This window comes from Dipodomys ordii, unplaced genomic scaffold (assembly GCF_000151885.1).
Source record: "Dipodomys ordii isolate 6190 unplaced genomic scaffold, Dord_2.0 Scaffold73, whole genome shotgun sequence".
NCBI classification, from domain to species: Eukaryota; Metazoa; Chordata; class Mammalia; order Rodentia; family Heteromyidae; genus Dipodomys; species Dipodomys ordii.
The window spans coordinates 4081548-4106830 of record NW_012267289.1 but is presented as its reverse complement, the minus strand read 5'-3'; the positions used below and the strand labels follow the sequence as shown (position 1 = coordinate 4106830).

At 34.7% G+C, this 25283-nt stretch overlaps 1 protein-coding gene across 1 annotated transcript in view; it reads left to right on the top strand.

Moving 5' to 3' along the window:
• Vgll3 (vestigial-like family member 3) overlaps positions 1–25283 on the top strand; it is a 135382-nt gene that overhangs the window by 16099 nt on the left and 94000 nt on the right. The window contains exon 3 of the mRNA XM_013024073.1: positions 4150–4686. Coding sequence (XP_012879527.1) covers positions 4150–4686 — 537 coding nt within the window. The remainder of the gene's footprint in view (positions 1–4149; positions 4687–25283) is intronic.

Genomic DNA, 25283 nt, shown 5'->3' with positions numbered 1-25283 from the left:
TTAATGAGATCTTTTATGTAAAGGTTATCTTTAAATGCAAAGTATTTTTCATCCATATTTAATACAAAGGTTATGAAGATGATGAGTTCAAGAGTTGCATGTTCCCTTTTTAATTTTCTTTGTTTTCAAAATTAAATATTTTAAAATAATTTAGATTTTGATTTTTTTCTTCCTCAAAGTATTCTCTCTTCAGTTTTAAAAAAGAAATATATAAGGTTAATATGAAAAGCATCCCAAATTGAAAGAGGTATTTGATATCTTATGTTAAACTCCATTTTTCTTGCATACATTTCTGGTCTAAAGTTACTTAGTGATATTGTTTAGCATTCTCTCGATAGCTCGTCCTGGAAAATACTTTTTTTCCATTGTCTTTTTCATTTAGCAATAAATGTGTGTAGATTTGTGTATATGTGTGCTTCTGAGTGTGTAATCATTGTAAATCTCAAATGGGAACTGAACCAAATTATATTTAGGCTCTACATATATGTTTGACTATCAGAGCTAATATCATTGAAATATTATCGTGACCCAAATCTTGAATAGTAGTGAACCCAAAATTACCATAGAGAGTTTGGGTTTCCTTCCACCAACCTGAAAAAGTAGTATTGCATGGAAATAGCTAGTACAATTTTTCATATGTTTTTATATTCAACAATGTGGCTGTGATTAAGTACCCGTAAGCAGAGTCACATAATGAAAAAATTTACATACATATGAAATAAGCACACTGCTTCTCCAGCATGAAGCAAAACATGTCATCTGTTTTGTTGTGTAAGGAATTTTCTTTTAAATAAGCAAGATACCAAGTAGTGATTCTGGAGTATAGATTTCTGCATAATTATTTTCCACTCAGTATTGTTTCACTTATCTGTAAAGTGCAACAGTGTTTTTGGTAAAGGCATGTATAGATCTCTGGAGAATTTATAGTAATGGCTTATGCCAGCTGGGAAAATATTAAGTTGCTTTTAATTTTATTTTTTTCCCTCCAGGATTGTCAAGTGTTATTGTTCAATCTTTGAAAAATAGATTTCTACTTTCAATGATGATGTGTTCATTCTCTGCAACATGATAATTCATAAATAGGATTAGATTGTTTGGGGAAGGAATTTGTTCAATATATATTTGTGTGTGAAGGTCTCAAATTATAACAAATGTATATGACTGGTTCTATGTACATACAAACTAGAAGAGATGAAACATAAACACTCAGAAAAAATGGAATATTCTCTCTACTTTTGACATTTTGAAGCTGGGGGGAGGGGTGTTGGTGAATAAAGGGAACTCTGTCTCAGGCACATATTTGTGGTCTGGAGTTCAGTAGGTTTTATAATGGAATTCTGGTTGTACCAGGAGAGGGAAGTTATGAGCAGAATGAAGACTTGGTCCCAAAGATGAAATTTGTGATGGCAAAGTGATAAATTGGTGGTGGCCAAGCTGTGGTGTGTGATTCAGAGAACCCTCCATGAACTTAATGTGGGCTTTATGTCTTAATCATGATGATTTTCATTATTAGTGTAACAAAAATGTTCTACAAATTCCATTGCCTAAGACAAACTGAATTGTTTTTCCACAAGATTTGCAATTTTCCTTTTCATTAGCAGCATTTTTCATATGCCCACAGGAGGCAATGATTAAAGAAAACATATTTGCTTCAAGTAAGAGAACAACATATTTGAGATTGAGTTGAAGCACAATCTATTGATAGCTTTCTGGAAATGTCTGAAGATTTGATGAGTAGATAGTCTTATCTAATGCCTCCTTAACACCATTTTTTCCTGTTTCTGCAAATGATTTGAGAGCTACAGTTTTACTCTAAATTTTACTGTCAATTTATTTATTCATGGAACAAATAAAGAGAATGATGGTGATATTAGTTGTATTACTAGTGCCACAACTTGTATGAAAATTAGAGAATATGACAGCACAGTGACAGCCTAGTTATACTAGTTTCATGATATATTTGGTGGTTGATTTAAGTTATTTATGCTTTTCCCTATGGCAGGAAAACTGTCTCTTAGAAATTTATGAAGTGAAATGATAATGTTAAGCTTTTGAGTATTCCTAATTCAGATCACTCCTAGAATATCCTTGATTCAGTGAGAAGACCTAGCAAGGTTTTTTTTTTAATATGGAATCAATGTGAAAATACATGTATTACTAATACCTTTAGTGGCTATGTTCAGCTATAACAAGGAACAATCAATAAGGCACTCAACAGAATACTAGACTCTGACTGAAAAACAATAATTTGAGTGTAATGCATTTCAGCACTAAACTTTTTTTGGAGAAGTGGGGTTTGGGGAAAGAGGCAAAAGAATCATTATGTCCACTTGTAGTCCATAAGGTGTGAGCTGGCGTGATTAATTTTTGGCCACCTACACAAAACTAGAGACAAGAGATTAGAGACATGGTCACTACAGGTGAACATATGTGGATCTTACTCTACACTAACTAGATTAAAATCCTTTGAAGATTCCCCTCAGGGAATAGAATTATATTCAGTACTCTGGACAGAAAGATCACACTCTTCTGAGGCCTTTGAAGCCCTACAGTCTTATAGACTTTACTTTTTGGTCACTTACTTCCTAATGAACAAATTTTAGTCTTTAAATGATGTGCTGCTCTCACTACTGTATGTAGGCCTGTGTGAGTACTGTGTGTCTGCACACATATTTATATTTACATGTGTGTACATATGTAACTCTCTCCTCCTCCTTTACAGGATTACCTACTATGGAACCTTTCAGCTTTAACAATTATCACTTTGTTAGGCTGTTCCCAGGTTCTTTATCTCTGCCTTCTACTTGACCACACTTTATCTGCCCTCCTCTAAATAAAAATGATGTCTAGGCATCCCTGACCCTATGTTTGTCACATAGTAGGTTACCCATACATGTGATGATGAGGATATTAAGTTGATAGGACTGATGGAGTTGCAGAGAATTCTTCCTGTTCCTTCCTTATAACTATAATTTGTTATTTCCAACTCCTCATAACCTCTAAACCTATAAGCTTCCAAACCCATATGCTATACTGGAATCTCCTTACAATATTATTTCCACAGAATTGTCATAAATTCCAGAGGTTCAGGGTACATTTTTAATTGTACCCTCTGGTAGTTATGAAGTCTTTTGATCATTGAGAGAGGCTATTTGGATTGTTCTTACCAGTCTTCCTTAAACTGTTTCTCTTAAACTATTTCCTTATCACTAAAATGGATTGGATAAAATAACTCCCTCTTGACATTGGTGGGATTCTTGACTGAGATCATCTGTGAAAAGTCCCTGACCTGGAGTTGAAAATGTGGTGATTCTCATCATGTTAACCACTGTTATTCTGAGTTCGTAGACCGATAGGTTTCCCCAGGAGAAAAATGAAATGACATACAATGTTAGTGGTAAATAAATTGGTGAGCACAATTAAAGATGATCTTGATGCTATTTGTTACTATTGGCATTGGAAATATTTGACTAAAAACTATTTTTTTTATTAATCTTTTTTGTTTTTTTCGAAGGGAAAGGCCTGGGAAAGAGAGCTGGGAGAGCCGGGAAAGAGAGAGAGCTGGGAAAGAGAAAGAAAAGACCTAGAAAAGGGAGAAAAGAGCTAGAAAAGAGAGCATCTGGGAAAGAAGTGGGAAAGAGCAAGCTAGGAAAGAGAAGAGAGCTGGGAGAGAGAAGAGAAGGAAAGAGCTGAGAAAGAGCTAGAAAAGAGCAGAGAGAGCCTAAAAACTATTTTTGCTTAACCAGGGTGGATAAAATTATTCCCAATCAACACACAGCTCACCTTTGGCATAACCATTCTTTATTGGAGAAATGTGCAGCTATGTCATCTTTCAGGCTTAAGGCCCATGTGACTCCCATGAGGCGGCAAAACTCTTCAGTTCTCAAATTACAAACCCAGGACAGCACAGGCTGAATGATCAAATGTGGAGTGGATGTTAGGAAGGGGAGGAAAGGGAGAATTCAGCTCTTGGAATTTTGACTACTATGCTAGCATGGAAGCCCAGAGGTTAATGTATCAGTTTACCCCAAGCGGAGAAAGAAAGAGTGCATGCTAATGCACCTGCTTATAAAACATGTTCAGGCAAGTAAAGACAAGTCTGCCCCAGAACTGAATCTTACATAAATAATGTGTTTTCTGTCTTCTCAGACAGCTCAGCTCTCTCAAGCCAGAGGAGTAGTTTCCCAACTTCTTTTTGGACCAGCTCTTACCAGCCCCCACCGGCACCCTGTTTGGGGGGTGTTCATCCTGACTTCCAGGTCACCGCACCCCCTGGCACCTTTACTGCAGCTGACCCCAGCCCCTGGCCAGGCCATAGCCTGCATCAGACTGGCCCAGCCCCTCCCCCTCCCACGTCTGAGTCCTGGCACTATCCTTTGGCATCTCAGGTGAGCCCGTCATACAGCCACATGCATGATGTATACATGCGGCACCACCCGCATGCGCACATGCACCACCGCCGCCACCACCATCACCACCACCACCACCATCACCCTGCAGCTGGCTCTGCTCTGGATCCATCCTATGGGCCCCTGCTAATGCCATCAGTTCGTGCGGCCAGGATTCCTGCTCCCCAGTGTGACATCACAAAGACAGATGCGACCACAGTCACCACTGCTACCTCAGCGTGGGCTGGAGCCTTTCATGGAACAGTGGACATTGTACCAAGTGTGGGGTTTGACACAGGTGAGCTGGCAGCTGCCCTTCTTTCTATCAAAAGAAGAAAATGGTTAAGAAATAAGAAACGATGCCATGTTTTGCTTAAATTCATTTTGAAATAGCTTTCCCTCTTGTATAGGGTAAGTTAAGCTTTGTTTTGTAGATGCTAGTCATTTTGCAATATTTGCATTCTTGTGAAAACTGGTATAACTAGCTTATGACTGAGGAAAGTCTCAGGACTTTTCTCCTATCTTTGAGATTGGAGATAGGTTCCTTTGAACTGAATCTCTGGTTCCATATGTTTATAAACAAGTAAAGGCATTCCTTATATCTCCTATATCTTTGTGCTCAATACCTTGTACAATGCCCAGGAGAATTTGTATGCCTCAGTAAGTTTTATGTTGTTTTTATCTTATTAGACCTCACTCATGAGTTTTAAACAAAGTACTTTCTGGAATGTCATCTATAGTTTAGTCCTTTGAAAAAAGGATAAGGAAACATATTTTAAAAGAATGTGTTTTTTTCTTTCTTTCTCTTCTCTTCTTGGGTCTTTCCTAACCTTGATATCCTTAACTTTCTTTCCTCCCAAATACCTCTCTTTAAATAAAGCAAGAGTTAAAAGACTACTATAAAATTTATTTACAATAGATTTTTAAAAGATGGTAAGGAATACACTTCTTCAGTGTATTCAGCTCTATGGAATTCACTAGTCCTGAAGGTGATAGTATTAAATGCTTGAGCTTAAATCTTGGACCAGATGGGAGATATAGTAATAGTAGTAGTAATAATTCAGAGTTTATGAAATGAAAGTATCAGACAATATACAATATTCAATATATATACCTGTATATATGTATATATACTCGTGTATATATACATACAATATATACATATATAAATATATTTTTGAAGTGGTTATATTCCCAGAGTCTACATTCCAGTGTTACCCATTTCAACTTAAATCCCAAGTTCTTTACTTAACATACTTTGTGACATAAAACACACTATTAAAGATACTTGTTCAGTTTTTAAATTTGCAGTGTAAATGATCCCTGAGTGTTGTTGATTCATAACAGAGCACTCTAGATGGTCAAATGTTTGGTATCATGCTCCATTCACACTTATGAGTGGAACTTTCTTATTTTGTCAGGTCTTCTCTACTGAGTTTTCATCTTCCTTTTGAGTCTCTGCTTTTCCAAAATATTTCCACGTGTGGTAGACCAAGACTGTATCAGGGAGTGGGTCTTGATTTCTAGGCTATGCGTGTTCTGGGTCTAGTAAACACAGACTTTCTTCCTTTGTCACATCCAAATGAAGCAACTCTTGAGTCATTCATGCCTGTAGTCAGATATTATTGAAATCTCACTTTAGGGGCTGGGAAGGTGGCTCAGTGGTAGAGCGCTTGCCTTGCATGCCTGAGGCCCTGGGTTCGATTCCTCAGCACCACATAAACAAAAAGAAAAAGCCGGAAGTGGTGCTGTGGCTCCAGTGGTAGAGTGCTAGCCTTGAGCTGAAGAGCTGAGGGATAGCACTCAGGCCCAGAGTTCAGGCCCCACGACCGGACCCCCCCCCCCCCCCCCAAAAAAAGAAATCTCACTTTAGTCATCTCCTTTGTGGATGGCCAATCTGGGACAGTATCATCAGCTTCACATCCATGGTACCTGTGGGGCCTGAGTAACTGCTTTCAGCAGGAAAAGGGTGTTTTCTCTTTCTGTATTCTATCATTAAAAGAAGTGTACATGCTACTTATTGCTCTCCATTTTTAATTATCTGTCATCTTTGGACTAATATCTATGAACTGCAGAGTGAGTTTGATTCACTCATTATTCAGATTGCCAGCTTGTTGTCAGGATGAAAAGCCTTATTCTTACCTCTCAAAAGTGTGTTTTTGTTGTAGGATAATCTTAAGAGGATCCACTTGGGTGTATTTTAAAGTATATTTTTAGTCAGGTCTGCAGCACCTTTTCATGTTAGTTATTTACTAGGTAGGCTCTAATTTTAGGCTGCATTCAACTACTATCTTCCTATTTGTGTTTCCCCATGTCATGGGAGATGACAGGCACATGACATGGCTCCCAACCAATAGGCACAAGCTACCATGTGACTCCTCGGTTGAGGTGGAACTAGATTACAGGCTTGAACCACTATTCCCCAAAATATTTGTTATACTTATTCACCCATGAATTAATTTTTATTGAACAGACACTATATAAGGAATTATCCAAGGAAAATCTACCTATCTACATATCCAGTTCTCCATAATTATTTATTTACATACATATATGCAAATTAGATTTCCAAGTTGATCCATTTCTATCTATCTATCTACCTACCTACCTACCTATCTATCTACGTACCTACCAACCTATGTATATAATCTATGTATATAATCTCTATCTATCTATCTCTATAACTATATAGCTTATATAGCATTATAACCTAACCTTAGATTTGAACCAAGACTTGTCCTCCTTTAAATAATTACTGGAGTAGAAACTCCTTTTGTATTCATAGAAAAAAATTAGGTAAATGATAATGACACAATGGTTAATAATGATGAATGAAGTATTTTTTACTTGTTCCTTTGGCACAAAATGTTAGGAAATCCTAACTGTTAAGGAAGTATACATGATGCTTTTGTGAAGTTTGAATCAAGAGTGCCTTATGGGACTAGCCGTGTTTGGCAGGGTTTATTGGTCATGCCTACTTTACTGACATGAACTTCTGTTTCTTGAACAGACTTTGTGAATAGTTAACTTACAATTAGTGTGTTGATATGATTCTAAGTCACCTGTATCTCCTTGAAAAACCACCCACATTCCCAAAAGTCTTTTGTCACAGATATCAGCTTACACTACTTCCCTTTATTATTAACTGGCTTCTATGAGTCCCATGGGAACAGTAATTCCAGAATGTGAGATTAATTGAATAAATAGAAAGATCTATTGTCAAATAAATTTGACAGCATTGCCTAATATATACTTCCCTTAGAAAGTACCATCTGCTTTAACATTTAAAAAGCTTTTTTACATGTTAAATTTGTTTAATAGGAGATTTTTTCCACTATGGTTTTTCTTACGAGCACATTTTGTCTTTAGCATATTTACTAGCTTCTTATAGAATGCTTTTTGGCTCATTTAGCTTTTTTTCATAACAAAAGACACCGTTTTAAACTTTGATTTGTAACTTTCAGCTCTGGAGTTTAAGAAGTTTAGGTGGGCCTGCCATAAATGTATAATGGTAAGAGAAGGAAGGGGGCCAGGCGCTGGTGGCTCACGACCGTAATCCCAGCCACTCAGGAAGCTGAGCTCTGAGGATCCCCTTTCAAAGCCAGCCCAGGCAGCTCCAATAAGCTACCAGAAAACAGGAAGTGGTGTTATGGCTAAAGTGGTGCTGAAGAGCTGAGGGACAGCATCCAGGCTCAGAGTTCAAGCCTCATGAGGGAATATCTAGCTTCAAGAATCCTTAGAATATTGTATGGATCCTTTGTGTGTTAGGAATAAGACATCTAAATGCAAATGTTTACAGCTGTGCCAGTGTTACAGACTTATGAATATGATAATATGCATCCTTTTCTGCTCAAAGCTTTTGGTGATGACATTAAGTAAATGCTGATGTGCTATTCACCTTTCACTGGTCATAGACGTTCAATGCATTGTATTGAAATATTGTTATTCTGCCTTCCTGTTATAATCTCATGTAGCTTCACTAATATAAGGCATACACCCTCATATTTCTTGATCCATTCAAATTAATTTTTACACAGAGATTTGTTAATGATACCTTTGACTTAACCACAAGGGTGACTTTGTAACTTTCACTTCATTCACTGCATTTTAATTTTATCAAAGTAAAAGAATCATGCTTTGTGATGGGACATCTCTATAAACTCACGCTGGTCATAGCTTGAAATTGTATTCATCAGTAGAGCCACAGATTTATTTTAGGAAACCTCATGCTATCTTCACTACAGTTTTGTCATGGATTTAATTTTTTTGTGAGGAATGTCACACTAGTGTAGCTTAGAATTTACATAAACAACTTAGATATGTGCTATATGTATTATTTTTACTGACATATTTAGGTAACCTAAAATTAAAACTCAAAACCAAACATTCTGTACTATCTCAAGGTTCATGAAATCTGGTGCTAACAAGGAATAAAACCATGTTGATGTTGTTCTGGCTTCTCCAAAACATATTTTAGGAGTGTTAGCCATAAATGTGTGCAAGTAAATTCAACGAGGGAATCATTAGATGAGCTTTCCTTGAACTATGATGATAGATAGAAAGTACAAATCATCTAGTTCATCTCTCCCTAACCAAAATATTGTCAGATATCAAGTAAAAATCAAGATTGTGCATCACAGAACATTGGTTTTTGCCAGGCAGAGAAAAACAAAACTACCATAGTTATTAGATCCACACATTGCTTGTGAAATGAAGGTTGTGAAATTTTCCATAAAAACAGGAGGCTAGGTTTCTAGAACTTTGTTGGATGTTGACGTATAAAATAGATTATTTCTGAAGAGACTTTTAATGTCACTTTGCCTCACTCTGAACTGTAACTAAAATTACTCTTTCATCAAACCTGGAAACCTGCTGACTTAAATGTTGCTGTTAGGAAGGGAGCAAGGATACCACCAAGGAAGTTGGAAGTACACAAATATTCTTATCTATTCATTTCTTTTCATAGATACTTTGCGTCTTTTAAATCAAAGTTTAAAATTTATAGGAGTTTTATGTAGTTTAATCTGAACTTTATAGTTCATATTTTGGGAAAGGAACTTCATTTACAAATGACAAAAATTAATATTAATGCTCAAAATTGTAGTTTAGTGGAGCACGTGTTTAGCATAGGCAAAGCCTGGATTCCAATATGAAGTACCTCCCACAATTTGCTAGGTAATGTATAATGTTCATTTGGAAACAGGCTGAACCACTGGTTAAGATCATAATGGTCATTACTGTAAGGAGGCTTTGCAGTGAAATCATTGACAACAATGTACATATCTTTATTTTATGAGATATAGGAGATACAAAAAATATCTGATACTATAGCAGCAAATAATCACATTAGAGAAGCATAATAATAATTAACAGGATACTGTAATTAATGTTAAAACATCAAAGCATATGATATTTTTTCCCTCAGAGAAGAGAGCATCATCAAAGGAAGAACTATTTCAGATGTCCACTTCCACTTCAACTCTTCCCATGGAACAAAAATTAGCCATCTAAATTCTGAGAGATTAGCAATTAATTGAGCCTTCTTGACAATATAAGCAATTTTTATAAATGATTAAAAAATTAAGAAACTTTCTTTAATAGTACTAAGATAGGAGAGGTGCATATGATGTCAGTCAATAGATACAATTTTTAAAATACTCCTCCATAAATGATATTTCTTTATGAAACCCAGCACTAGGCAAACTATATAGAGTTTTCCAGTGACAATAATGCTATTCACTAAAGATGTGGAGATTTTTGCATACTTTCATAGAGTATGCTATTTTACTGAATTTACTTAGAAGGTCACAAGGCAATATTTGCAGATTAAAAACAATGGTAGAGGAAAAGCTTATGAGCTAATGGAAACACTTTCTTTTTGTTGTTATTGTTGAGTTTATTATGATTTGGTAACAATAAAGAGCCTAGTAATCAACAGATGATTGCTTCACACTTCCTACAAAGCTTTATTTTTCTCTTTTGGCATAGGTCACAGCTCTATTTTCCACTGAGAGGAGAGGAAAAAACCATCAAAGATATGTTAAAATATTTACACAGTCTTTGTATGGTGTTAGTTGTATCGGGCACATGTCCAGAATGACAATTTCGTGACTAGAAGGGTAATGGAAACCATCTTTGAGATGCATGCAAAATGCTAGGAGATTCCTGCCAGATAGTGAGGTCGGCATGAAAAGTAAGTGGATGGTGAATCAGAGGGGAGCAATGCATTCCAGAGCACTGCTGTCAGTTTCATGCACCCATGGCTGGATTCTGCAGGTCCTTAAAGAAATGCCCTTGTTCTCTCAGAGCCATGAAGACATCATGCCCACGCTCTTCTCTGGGACTTCTTCCATAGATTCTATAGTGCCATAGTTTCCAAAGCCAAGAAATTTGCTCACACATCCTCATCAACTTGAATAGGAAAAGTTCAGGAGCCTTTGGAAGAGGATTATGAATGTTTTTGAATGAATTTGTATAAGATGACAAATAAGAGTGAATTCGAAATTTGAATCCTTGGAAAGGATATCTTAGTTAAAGGGAAATTCTATGTCTGACATCTCTATTTCTGGTAGAAAATTAAAGAATTGTATAGCCTTTTAAAAAATCTGGAACGTGATTTTCTATTAAAAGTACTCAAGTTTTGCCTTAGCAGTGTTATCCACTTGCGTCTACTGAACATGTCTACAGTTAGCAGCATATGAAGATATGTGCATAAAAGAGCTTAGTTACAATATTCATAACTAGGATTAGGAGACTGAATTTAAGAGAGGAATATGTGAGTGAATGTGTGATGAAAGTAGAGAAAATCATATATTTTATCTAGTCAAGTACCTTCTAGGGCTTCTGGTATGGGGGCAAATGATATGAGTGTGAGGAGACCAGAAGAAGAAAAGAGAAATTTAGAAGATAAAAATATGTACATACTTATGTATGGGCATGTGTGTATAGCAGAGAGAATAAGACAAACACGTTATATGAGAGAGAGAGAGAGAAAGAGAGAGAGAGAGATTAGGAGAGGGAATGAATTTTGGTGAATATGTGAGAGACCAAACTAAATTCGGGATGTGTTCTACCATGGAACTGTATCATATTACAAAGAGAAAGTGATTAATTTCTCTAGTAACTTTTCCTCAGTCACTTAAGAGATCATAAAAATAAGGGTTAGGGTAGCAATTTAATATTTGAAAAGACAGGAATGCGTATAAAATATACAGAATCCTCCCCCCACCCCACAAAAAGATTCTAGGATCTGTATCATGTTTTTTAGCTGTACAAAGTCCCATAATTCCTCAGGCCATCCTTTCCTTAGATTCAAATGGTGATGCTGCCTGACCTGACCATACTGAGATTCCAATGAAAACCATTCATGATTGTGTTTTCCAGGTGATGATCAATGATACAAAATGAAATATTTCAGACTCTTAAAAAATATGGTACATTTTAAACAGAAAAGTTCACACTGAGGTGTGAGATATTGTGAATAATTGATATGCAAACTTTGAATTTTTCTGTCACATTTGGCCCAAATCAATAAGAAAAATAAAACTAAGCCAGGTGCCGGTGGCTCAAGCCTGTTATCCTAGCTACTCAAGAAGCTGAGATCTGAGGATCGTGGTTCAAAGTCAGCCTTGGCAGGAAAGTCCGTGAAACTCTTATCTCCAATAAACCACCAGAAAAATGGAAGTGGCGTTGTAGCTCAAGTGGTAGAGTGCTAGCCTTGAGCTGAAGAGCTGAGGGACAGTGCCCAGGCCCAGAGTTCAAGCCTCATGACCGACAAAAAATAAAAAATAAAATACTAAAACTAATAGACTCAATCTAACTATGCTTCTGTAACTGTCACCATTTTTAGTCATAAGAACCAAAGGAAATTTGTGAACAAAACAAGAAGGTTAGTCTCTGAGTTAAACTCAAAACAATTCCACTAATTCCTGCTCATCTTTCAAACATGACTTTAGTACATCCATTCATCTCAGCATTTATTTTACAACCAACTTTCCAACATTCCTTTTTTGTATCAATTACTATATGAATTATATAACCTCTCATATTTTAAAAAATGTTTCCTAAAAACTCTCCAGCAAAATTTGGTAACATAAACATTTAAAAAAATGTTTTTTGACAGTACTAGGGATTGAGAACCCAGGGTCTCACATAGGCTAGGTATGCCTTCTACCACTGAGTTGTACCAAGATATTATTTTGAGATGAGAGTCTCAGTAAATTGTCTAGGCTGTCCTCGAGAAAAACAAGTGGTTTTTAAATTTAATAATTTTACAAATGTATTGTGTACAGAATATTTCAATATGTTGTAGGTAGCATGTCAAATCAGAGAATTTCTATTCCATCTTTGTATTATTTCTTTATGTTTTAGAGTCCTCTTGATTGTTTCTTCTGCCGGCTACTTGCTGAGGCTGTAAGTTGTGACCTTTAACAAACTATATTGTGGCTTCCTAAAAGAAATGGAAATGTTTTAGGAGAAGATAAGTCGTAGACATTGAAATTTCTTCCCAGGGAATTCTTGTGCAACCCTCATTGGAGAACCACACAAAACATTGAAATAGATGTTTCTAGGGTCAGGGTTATTCTGTATCAGCAAATAATCTCTTCAGGAATTCTTCGTTGTTTCTCATATCTTGCAGAAGAAAACATCTAAAAGAACAGCATGGAAAAAAAAAACTATTTCAGAATTTGGTCCTAGACAACATTGCATTAGCTTTGAAAATAGATGACATAGATTATGAACAAGATTTCTATATGGTCTGAGGAATTTACAGATATTCTTTATCCCTTCTGGTTAGAGGATGAAAGTTAGGGCTGCCTAGATTTTCCTTATTGTTCTATTTATCAACAATATAAGGTTTCACAAACATTTGTCTGTGTCCAACATGTTCTGCATTTTTGGCAACAAAGATAGCCAACAAAAGTCTTGCAAAGGACTGATGAGAGGCAAAATATGCCTGATATACTGGAGATTAGCTTTCATTTTTTTTTTTTAAACCACAGGCATGTGTTTAAAGCTTATTTTCATGCCAGCTTTGCTTGAGCTGTATCAGGTGTTACTTAGCATCCTCATTATCATTGGAACCCTGTTTATGTTTGCTAGGTTGAACAGATTCTTCTGGAAAGTTCCAGACAAAGCTAGTGTTCATAGAAATGAGTGAAGAGTTACCATTGTTAGGGTCTCAGTCCTACTGAATAATTTCTAATAATATTTTGTCTTAATGGAGATTGATTATATAAACCAAATGCACATTAAAACATGCTTATATTTTAGCAGCACTGAAGGAATTTTTTTTAATATTTTGGAGGCTTCTAATGATTTATGCTTCTAGCTACCTTGTTTCCTGTGTGGATATTATATCCCTAATTATGCTTTCATGGCAAGAATGGAAGCAGATTAGCTCTTCCTTCATTTGGATTATCTATTTTCTGAATCGTAAAGCTGTCACTGAATAACCTAGAAACCTCTTTAAAGATGCATGTTTGGCCACATTTGTTATCCAACAGATGTCTGGATACTTAGAATCTCTGGAGAGTATTGTAACTTGTGGTTTCAGTTACAATAAGTGATCCAAACTTCCCCTCCCCCCTCCACCCCACCCGTTCTTGGTCTTGTTCTTCACAGTTCTGGGAGAAAGTCTGTAGAAGAAATTACAGAGAGTATTTCGTTTCACTCTCCTCCACTCCTTTCTTCCTTTATTCTTTGCCCCTCTGCTTTTGAACTTGAGTTTGCTGAATTAGTAAGCACTGTCTAAATTCTTTATTGTGGCCTCATGATCTCAGATCCCCAGATCCTATCATTGGAGAGGAAATCAAACACTTGAATGTTCATTTTTGACTCTGGTAAATTGTTTCCAGGATCAAAAAGCACCCAGTTCTGTGGTTTGTACTTTATGTTTATCTAAAAGCTCAGTTTTTTAAATGGCTGGTTCAGCTTTATGCCTTTGTGTCATCCAGTTTACCTTCCGGATGGATGGTGCACCAGCCTGAGAAAGTGGATGTCACTATTGGCAAAGGCTAAAGATTCTGTGCATAGAAAAGGCTGTGGTTTGGGAAGGAGGAAGGTTTTGAGAGGGAAACATGCTAGAGACTTGCTGTGGGGGCCAGGGAAGACAAGAGTAGTGGGAAACTCCTGGCAATCAATGGTTTGTTACCTGCAATGTTTGCCTCAGGTGTGCAGGTGCTTTGGTTCTGACAATCACATGGTAAATTATGGTCTACTAGAAACATCAGGTTTGTTAGGCTTTAAATTTCGATTCCTCTTTTAAATAAGAGCTTAAAGACATGTTTTTACAAGTTCAGACTGTTTCCAGCTCATTTGTGACAGTACTACTGTGTGAAAATATAAGAATTCTAAATGTGCCTCAAGAAAATATCTGTAGATAGAAGAATGATTCTTTTAGTTAGATGTTGCTATATCTAGTTTCTTATATCATTATATGAGTGTGCAAGAGTTGTAATCACAAGAGAGTAATTGTAATTGAAATGTCATCATAAATTAATGTTTGGTCTAGTACAAGAAGAATGCATTTTATTTGTCATGATATTAAGAAGACTTATCACCTATTCACATAATAAATTTGAAGATAAATTCTCAGACAGAAAAATTGCAATACATAAGAAAAAGTAGTCATGTATACCTACTTATTTTATAAAGACATTGAAAATTGATCAAAAATAAAACACAGAAAGAGAAATGACATAATCTGAGAATGCTGTGTTTTGTGAACAGTAAAACAAATGCAAATGACAACAGTTCAATATTTAAATGTATAATAATAATCATAAATAATAAAAGCAGGAACATTATAAACTTTCTGTCCACACGTATTTACCAAAAATGTGTTAATTCTAATAGTACAAAATGGTTGGGTTCAATGGCTTTTTCATAGAGTTTCAACAATATATAAATATTAATTAAACACTCACACAAGTAACAAACATAAAATATGAGTGTACATGTATGAATATGTGTCTTGAAATTATGTATGTTTGGAGAATTGACACAGTGGACAACAAATGCTCTGAAGCCTTCCAAAATTTGAGCTGCAGTAATGGTTTTCCATGATCAAATTGATTGCCAGTATAATAATTTTCAGGTCAATAAAACAGTATGTATTTGTAGATCTGAATTCAGCAGGTTTTCTGCTGACAAGAGATTATTACATAGACATTTTTGCTTTCTAAATATTATTCATCTTGTTTAGTAGGTTTTTTATAATGATGTGAGACTGTGAAAAAGTTGTTTGGGGAACAATAAAAAGATATTTATGGAGCTTATACATTTTATTTGATTTTTACTTGAAATAAAATTTTAGTTTCCAAAATGAGCAGCTCTTGTGTAAGGTGTAGTACTTAGATCTTATTTAGAAATTCCCAACTTGTCTACTGCTATAACACCCTGAATCGCCTAGTCTCTTCTGAGACCAGAAGCTAAGCAGGGTAGGGCCTGGTTAGTACCTGGATGGTAGAAATTCCTGACTTGTCTTGGATTACCCGTGGCTCAAACAAATTCAGTTATATGATCACCTATAAGAATATTTTTATAAAGTTATAGAAAATAGAATGATTCTTGCATGTCCCTAAGGAGGACAAATATTTTGGTACAATATCCTACATATTTTTAAAAAATTTTAAATACAGAACTAATTTACCATGTTATTAACTATAATAGAAAGCATTCTAATCTAAGTTAGTTATAGACCTTTAGTATATATGAAATAAAAACTTCTTATTTATTCAATTTTTTATGTCATAAAGTAGTGTACATATCATTTCAGGCTTTATATTCCTATTTCTCTTCACTTTTTATCAGCAATATTTTTCTCATTGTATAGTTATTTCTTTTATCTTCAGCAATAAAAATAATTGAAAGGATATCAACTTAAAGATCTGTGGTCAATCATACTGTCAAGGGATTGGGCTTTCTTAGAAGTAGGACATGTTTTCAGTGAGAAATGACGTAGCTCTGAAGTTGCCTAATTTATTATTTATAAATATACATAAACAATTTTGACTCATTTTGTTCTGATTAGTCTTCTTTCAATCCATCGGAATTTCCTTTGTTTTTCATTTATAACAAAATCCCATTTATACAATTCTTAAATTGTCCATCCTCTCTGGGGCTCTACCTGTGTTTCTACAAAGTTATTCACATGCCAAAGGTATTCACATGCTGCTCATGCCAAAGTTATTCACATGCTGCTCCTTCTTGGTGTACTCAAATTGACCTTCTCTCCTGTTTGTTTTTTGTTTTTTTTTTTTTAGTATATGTTTTTTGTTGTAAAGATAACTGTACAGAGGGGTTACGGTTACATGAGTAAGGTAATGAGTACATGTAGTGTTTCCTTCAGTAATGACCTATTAAGCCTTTCAAAAAATGTAAATCTGTGAAGCCATGTCCTCCTAAAATCAGAAGTAAGATACCATTTTATAACTATCTGGAGAGTTATTGCCAATAAATGATGTCCTCCTACATACTACCAGTATTTCAATCTAAGTGTTTCAAGTATCCCTTTCAAAATTCTTAAGTCCTCATTGGGAAAGTATGGTGTTGGTGGAGAGTTAGTTATATTAAAAATATATATAAAAACATACCACTTGATATGACATAATCAATAATAAATAATTGCATATTATCTTCAGATGAAGACAGTATCAATGGTATAACAGAATAATATGTGATTATTTATTGTACCTCTGGAGAAAAGTCAAATTGGTATAGTTGTTTTACAAAATCACGAAAGTAATTGTGCTAATTTTGTTATCAATTCTATTACATGTGGATGTCTCTAAATAGTGCAAAAAGGAATACCAAAAATAACTCAATTAGCTTTTTTCTGTGAATTGATTTGTGACAGGATGTTTACTTAGGCTGTGACTAAGCTAAGATGACCTATGGTTAAACTATAGATTCTGCCATAACATGTTTCATCCACCACTTATTAATTACATACTTCCTCTTATTTTCATCTTCTCAGCCATAAACTGTATATTATTAGTGCATATCATGGAGCATTGCATAGATCATTTCACCTAAAGGTCTTAGCACAGTGCCTGCCATATTCAAAACCCTAAGACAGTGGTAGGTAGTATCATTTATTTTTCTCACACACTAAGTAATAAAAATTAAACTGCTTATATAAAGAAAAGAAACATGGGTGGATTCATATAGCCAATGGAATAGCTTCAGGAAATGTTATGAACCAGTTGCATGTAAGTTTGAGTTGAAGAGAAGAAGCCTAAATAGGAACAAAACTTGTAGCAGAGTGAGTGGGTTCTGCCCTAGCCAAAAAAAAAAAAAAAAAAAGTGAAATCCCTTATATTTGTAGACCACTTAAGCCTGAGGGCTTATACATTTTGTTTCTCTTGGTTTCTGGGGAGAACTAATTGGCTGGCACTTCAATGTCCTGATGTATCCTAACTGATTTTTTTTTTTTAATTGTGAAAATACTGTTCAGAGGAGTTACAATTACATGGGCAAGATAATGAGTACATTTCTTATCAAGCATTGTAGCCTCCTCCTTTGTTCCCCTTCCCATCCCTTCCCATCCTCCCCCCGCCCCTCCATCCTCCTTCCCCCCCCCCACCAAAGTTGTAATTGTAAAGTTCGTTTTCAACATAACGACTTTTTTTTAAAATCTAGATGAGACACACCTCTACCATTCTGTTGGAATTCATGAGTAAGGACTTTTGATTGTGATTTCTCTTTTAAGTTGTGCATACTTATGCCTGTTTTAATATATATATATATATATATATATATATATATATATATATATTTTGTTCTTGGTTGTGAGGCCTGAACTCTGGGTCTGGGCACTGTCCTTCAGCTCTTCAGCTCAAGGCTAGTGCTCTACCACTTGAGCCACAGTGCTACTTCCAGCTTTTTCTGCTTATGTGGTGCTGAGGAATTGAACACAGGGCCTCATTCATGCAAGGCAAGCTCTCTACCACTGAGCCAACTTCCCAAGCTCTCTGTTTTAATTTTTTTTCTTACTGTCAAGAAAGAGGAAAATCATAAGGATCTATTAAAAATACTTTTTCATGCCACAAATGAAATTATTTTTAAAGGTTTGCATTGGAGTAGTACACAGACATGGAAACCGAATTTGAGACGAATTTGAAATGAGAGAATGACTTCTGTTGTTCAGGTTGGAGAATTTGAGGTTATCTTAAGTAATGCAGTATTTCTCTATAGCAAAGTCTAACATGATTCTGAAGGAGTTGTATGAAAAAAACAAAGTGAAACAAAACCCATAGGGATGGCCTTTCTTCAAAAATGAAAGCACAGTCAAACCACTTGATGATTACAGCAATATTCATGACTTTCAGTGCTGACATTCTATAGATTGATGCAGTCTTCAAGTGTGGAAATAGTGAGTCATACAGAAGATGAGACGTTTTAATAATGAAAAAAATATTTATGTAGTCAGCAGATTGTCAGAAAAGGTGGTTTAGATTATAAGAGTGCCCCAACAGAGAATATGTCAGGTTGCAAATTATTCTAACCACAAAATCATTTAAAACTGAGTAAAGCAAACAAGTGACTTGATAAAAGCCCAGTCCTCTTTTCTCCCCTCCTTCTCTTTTGTCCTCCTCTTTCCTCTTTTAAAGTGGGGGGAAGGGGAAAACCTGCTGATTCTGCATATAAATATAGTTCTAGCTCCCTTCCTTGAGGAGAAAATATTGGGGGGACATCCTTTTGATATTCAGAAAATACTGAATTTTCTAAATACAGCTAGTCTATGTAATATGTGAACTGTTACTTAGAATTCTGTGGGGGTAATTCTTGGTCTCTGTCTCTGTCTCTCCATTCTCCCTTTCCTCTCTCCCTCTCTCCCTCTCTGTATTTTTTCTCCCAATATTCGCTCCTTTTGACACAATTTAAAATTTAAAATTTTTGTACTTATTTCCTCATACTCTAAGGAAATGAAAACATTAGCAAAGAATATATATTATAAAAACAGCACTATTTTAGTATAGAGATTGTCTGCATACTGAGTTGGTTGGCTTTCTGAAAGTCATGGGTAGAATTTGCTTTCAGAATAGATTGTTCTACCCATCTTAGTTGTTTTCCTACATTTGCTTGGATTATTGCTTTGGTATCTATTCTCCAAATTAGAGTATTCATTGAGTACTTTATGTTAACCATGTACATTTTTGTTTGTTTTCATTGTCATCTTCTCTAGGTCTACAGCATCAAGACAAGAGCAAGGAATCACCATGGTACTAAACCACAGTGTTAGAAGCATGAATTCAGAGTGCAGCCTCAATCCAAGGCCTACTGGGAAAAAGATGCTGTTGGGATTTTCCATTCTGCAATGGGACAGAAGAAATGGAAAGAGAAGTGTCAGGCAGTTGACTTTGTTTGTGAACCTTTTCTGGAGAAAGCAGAGTTGGTCTGAGTCATTGAAGAAAAGCATTTTTGTTTTATTCTCTCATCTGAGCCTTTGTCAACTGTGCATCCCTTTCTTTTTTACTTTAGCTTTTACAAGTACCAGGGTTCATTTTTGTTTTATTTTTATCTTTCTTTTAATTTTTGAAGCAGACACATTGTCAGGAAATGATGAACCACAGATGAAAATGCTCATTCTTTCAGGAATATAATTTTGTAGATGTATGGTCATCTATTTTTATATTAATACAGGAATTTGGTTTCGCATTGAGGGGCTATTTTTGAGGGATGTATTTTTGTTTTAATATTGTAAAACTTGTTAAGTTCTGTTTAAAGAACTTGCTCTCAGAGAAGCACTGGCAAAACCATTTAAAATACTCATTTTTAAAATGTCTATGATAGGCTCATGTCTATGCTTTCTAGGTTACCTCAAGTGTTTGATATATTCTCCTTTTTACAAAAGTAGCTACAGCATAGAAAGCCAATGCAGTATTGTTTTTACATTAAATCTCAGAGAAAATTAAATTTCATGCTAGCTCAAACTTTTGAGTTATATGTACAGATTGGAAAGAGAGTTTGTGTTTTTAGGGTCACACTAAGGCAAGGATATTTCAATATTTTCATTTCTTCCAAAGAATACTTAAGGGTTGACAAAGGAAAAAAGTTTGCATAAACTTTGAATCACATGGGTACTTTGCCTCAAGTATGGCATCTTTCTTGTCTATCTTTGATAGAACATGAGTTTATATATAACTACTGTGCTAGGAAACAAAATGTATTTCTCCATGCTACCTGTGAGTGCCAGTGACTTGTTTTCTTCATTTCTAATTATTCATTCATGGCAATTTCAAAATTATATTTCCAGTGATTCTTTTTTCTTGGAGAGCGTTTGAAGGAATAATATATGGTACAATCTTACACACAAAGCCGTAGCTTTTTCACGTAATGTAACTCATCATCTTTAATTGAAAAATAATATATTCTGTAGGTAATACTTTAAGCATAAAATTTTGCAGGACATTCCTGATTTAAATGTAGTTCAACTTGCTTTAACACGCTTAAAAAAATTAAGGTAAAATAAAATTTGTATTTGTATTTAAGTTTATACTACCATTGATTAAATGAGGCTAAATTTGAAAATGTGAGAATTTAACTTGTCTCTAGGCATGGGCCATTTAAAAAAGAGTAATACAGATGATTTTATTTGGTATAGAGTTTCTCAAATTTCTTCCCTCTCCATTCACATAAAATAGAATGTCCACTGACATGCTCCACTCCATCTATAGCAATGCACATTACATGTGTCACTATTCACAACATGGCAAGCTTAGTCAGACAATTCTTACAGGTGAATTTAAAATATTTCCCTTGATTATATTTTATACATTATTATTATTACTATTATTATTATTTGCCTGGTACATCCTGCAAGTTGTTGTAAACCTCTATACACTCTTTTATTCTTACCTTGCTGTACTTTGTTTCCTTTTAACTATATTCTCTTTAATACTGTATCCACATTTTTACTAATCAGGAATCCAAACTGAAGTAATTATCCTCACAAACCATATGACCTTCAATTTCTAGTGAGTAGATTACTTAAATTCTGCCCATTTTGATTGGCTACACTTATTTTGCTTGTAATTTCTCCAAATATGTAGAGCACAGAGATGGATGAATCTATAAAATTTATTTTGTCTTGGGTTCTCCTGAGCTTCAGTAGTTCTCATAGGTGACTCAACTGGCGGTTATTTCTCTCCATTTCTGATAGAACCTGTTGGCTTTCCTTTCTGTTTCTTTTAGAGCAGTTTCTTGAACACACATCATTCAATTTTTTTTCCTAATTAAGAAGAGGGTAAAATATAAACTCTACTTCTTTCCTTATACACCATGAAATTGAATTGAAATTGAAATAATCCAGACAATTAGGTAGCTTCGCCTGTAAATTAAACTTTTATTTTTTGTCTCTATATAGACAAAATATTTCTTGGCTCTGGAAGCCTGACAATTCTGTTGTATGCATAAGAGAACTCTCTCTTTGCAAACAGGCCTAAGTATTTTTGGCATGAATACATGAAAATCTAAGTAGAACCTGAGTGAATATTGTCTATCTTTGTCTGACATCCCTTATTAGCATATTATTATTGCCTCCAAATGTCACAGAAGTAAATTTTACTTCAGCATAATAATCTAAATGGTATCAATCATCAAACTAGAGGTGCTGTTTTTCTCACATAAAAATTGATTTTGGACCTAGAAGATTCCAAATTGCTTTTTTGAAGACTATCATCTGCCCCTTTGTTATGCTTTGATTTGCAATTCTGGGGAACCAATCCAGGCTGCTCCCTGAATGCTAATCCAGGACTCTACCATTGAGCCACATCCTCAGCCTTGACACCCACCTCTCTATTTTAGGTAGAACCAGTGTACTTTTTAAACTGAACATTATTCAAGCTATCTAAAAGAGCTCTGAACTAGACAAATCTCATTTACCCAAGCTGTGTTGTGCTTCCACTATTAATTTATCAGGAGAAGGAATAAAGTAATGTTGTTAAATTGGGAACCTAATAGCATCTGTGAACCTTCATTCCTAAACTGAAAAGAACTTAGAACCTTTTTGAAACCAGTTTATTTTCTTATAAAGTTTAGCTGGCCCCCATTATTCTAAAGTAAGCAATTTTAATAGTATTAAAATGTCATCCTATCAATAATATTTGACCACTTCTTTCTATGTCTTGCATACATGAGACACAAGCTAGTGTTTGAACTTACTATCTTAAATACAGGTCATAACCTGTATTTGAAGAAATTGCATTTTATCCCCTACTGAGAGTATCTGTTGCATAGCAGAAACAGTGACATAACATGGGGAAGGAAAGAACATGTATTAGAGTTCTGAGCAGGGAATGATCAAGGAGGCAAAAGAAATTAATGGAAAAGAGCTTGACCTTTGGACAAGTCTGAATTCTGACTTAATCACAAGTTAATATCTGATTTTTTACCTCATTTATTCACATATGAGCAAAATGTGACAATACTTGCAACAGGTAGACTTGAGGAAGTTGTAAGTTACATGTAGATAGAATACTTGACTTAGATGCTCAATACATAACAACTACCATAATTGTCCAACAATTAAATATGTCATTAATTGGAGCTCCTAAATGTATACTCTCTTCACTTTGCACCTGCCTTTCTGCCACAGCCAAGTAGATGAACGAATGCTTTCCTGTAAGACATGATTGCAAGAGATTCCTTTTCTACTACTGCTGTGGAAGTAGAATGTAAATTCCTTAGTTGACTCTGATCTTTTGTGTCCAACTCTGAAGGAAAATTATTTTATTAGTGGTAGGTAGGCTCAATATGTTTTTTAAACATATTGTAGTATTTTATTCATCCCAAACCCCTATGTATCTCTGCCTCCAAAATTGAGAAAGCAATGCTATTGCATCACCAAAGTTTATAATTTTTTTTCAGTTACATTTTGGCCTTCCTTCCTTGGCAACTGAACTAAGAATGTTTCATTTGAAGCTACATCACTCCTCCCCACCCCCTGCTTTTTTTTTTAAACTTGCCTTGGAGAAAAAGTTGCAAAATATGGTGGAAAATATGTTTTTCTGTATGAAAGGAGGGTTGTAGAAGTGCATCCTTTCCCATCTCAGTCAGCAGAATTATTCTGCTAAAGGAAAGAACTGAAACAACTTTATTGAAAGCACATGTTATCACTGTCAGTTATTCAAGACAGGAAAAGAGCATGGAATTATGGAAGTTACCAAAAGGGGTACTGATGGCAGTTAGACTTCCTGTGAGGGAGTCACCTTCACAAGCTGACAGAAGACAGCACACATTTTATGCGACCAAAATTGGTATCAGCCTGTTAAATGTAACAAACAGGGCCCTAAAGACGAAATTTTCATTTTTCTTCCCTGTAGATTAACAAAATATATCTTTCAGACATGATAAGGCTTGTTTGTGAAAGTGCAGTTTGTTTTCTAAGAACATTTAAAAGGTGGAGAACTTTTATAGCCATTATTACAACATTATAATTATTGCTAAAATGATTTAAAAATTAGATAAACATTCCAGTTCAAAAATATATGTCAAAACATGAAAAATAAACTATAAAACTTGATTGTTCTGGTGGTAGGGGCTGACTGGAGTCTATAAAAAGCCCGAGGTTTCAATAGCTTCAAAATATTAGTCACCTTGGTTACTTGGTCATGGAGATTGGTCACAGAACAGACTTCTAAAATTTTATACTAGGTTGTTTTTTTTTTCCTCAGTGCTTTCTGGGAAAGACATGATTGTGAAAAATCTTAATTATATTTCCACTATTTTTTTCATCTTCTTGAGAATTTATTTTTATGATTTCAGATAATCAAATATTCTCTGGAAATTCTAATCAGCTTAATTTGATCCACTAAGTTTATCTAGATGTCCTTTCCTCAATTCCAAGAAATTCCAATAGATTTAAACATAGTGATTTACCAGTTTAATTAAGTAAACTGCCTTTTTACAATTTCTGCTAAATATTGGACTCCTACATTATTCTAAAAGAATATTCTTTCACAGGGCCTTAAGTATGGCCCTACAGTAGCCAAGGCTATGAGTTCAAGTCTCAGTACTGACAAACAAAACAGAATAATTCTTCTAGAACACAAATTGCTTAATCAGAAATTTTTGGCATATTTTAAGATGTGAACTTTCAAATGATATTTCTTTATACTTATAGATGTACATTTTTTCTACATTATGAATAAAGCAAAAGTGAATGATTATTTACACACTTGATTTTATATCTTAAGATATTTACAATGTTGTACATCCTATCTGATTTACAATATCCCATACATTTTTGAGAGATGCACAATATAGGAAAAGTTTGCATATGATTTCTTTGCATCATTTTAAAGTACATATATTTAAAGATGGAATATGAGTTCAATTTGTTTTTATCATATAAACCTAGGTAAGGTGAAATTCTTTCATAAAAAATATACAATACAGTAAACTTTATATTTTTCACTTCTGTTAGGTAAGCTGCAAGCAAATAAAAAGTTATCTTACAGCATTGAAAAATGAAATGACAGATTAGTTAATTCTATGAACAATTATACTTCTTTGATTTTACATTTGAGAAAGAAAAATTCTTAGTTATGATATCATTCTTAAACAAAAGTATATATAATAAAACTTTTGGCTTTGTGTTATAAAATCATAGTTTTGGGTTTTTGTTGGGTTGGGAGGAGACATTTTAAATTTCTATTCGCTCTTCGAATGCAGGACACATAATTGTGGCAATGATATAAAATAATGAAAGACTTTGTAATAATGTCATTATGTTCAATTTGTTCAATAAATAATTTAATGTGAATTTGATGTTTATACTTTGATGTAACAATTTGCTTTGCACTTCTTGAGAATTAACTTTACTGTTTTTGTTTCTCCTTTATTCAATTAAGAACATATAAATATCTTACAAAATAAGATCCTAGATTT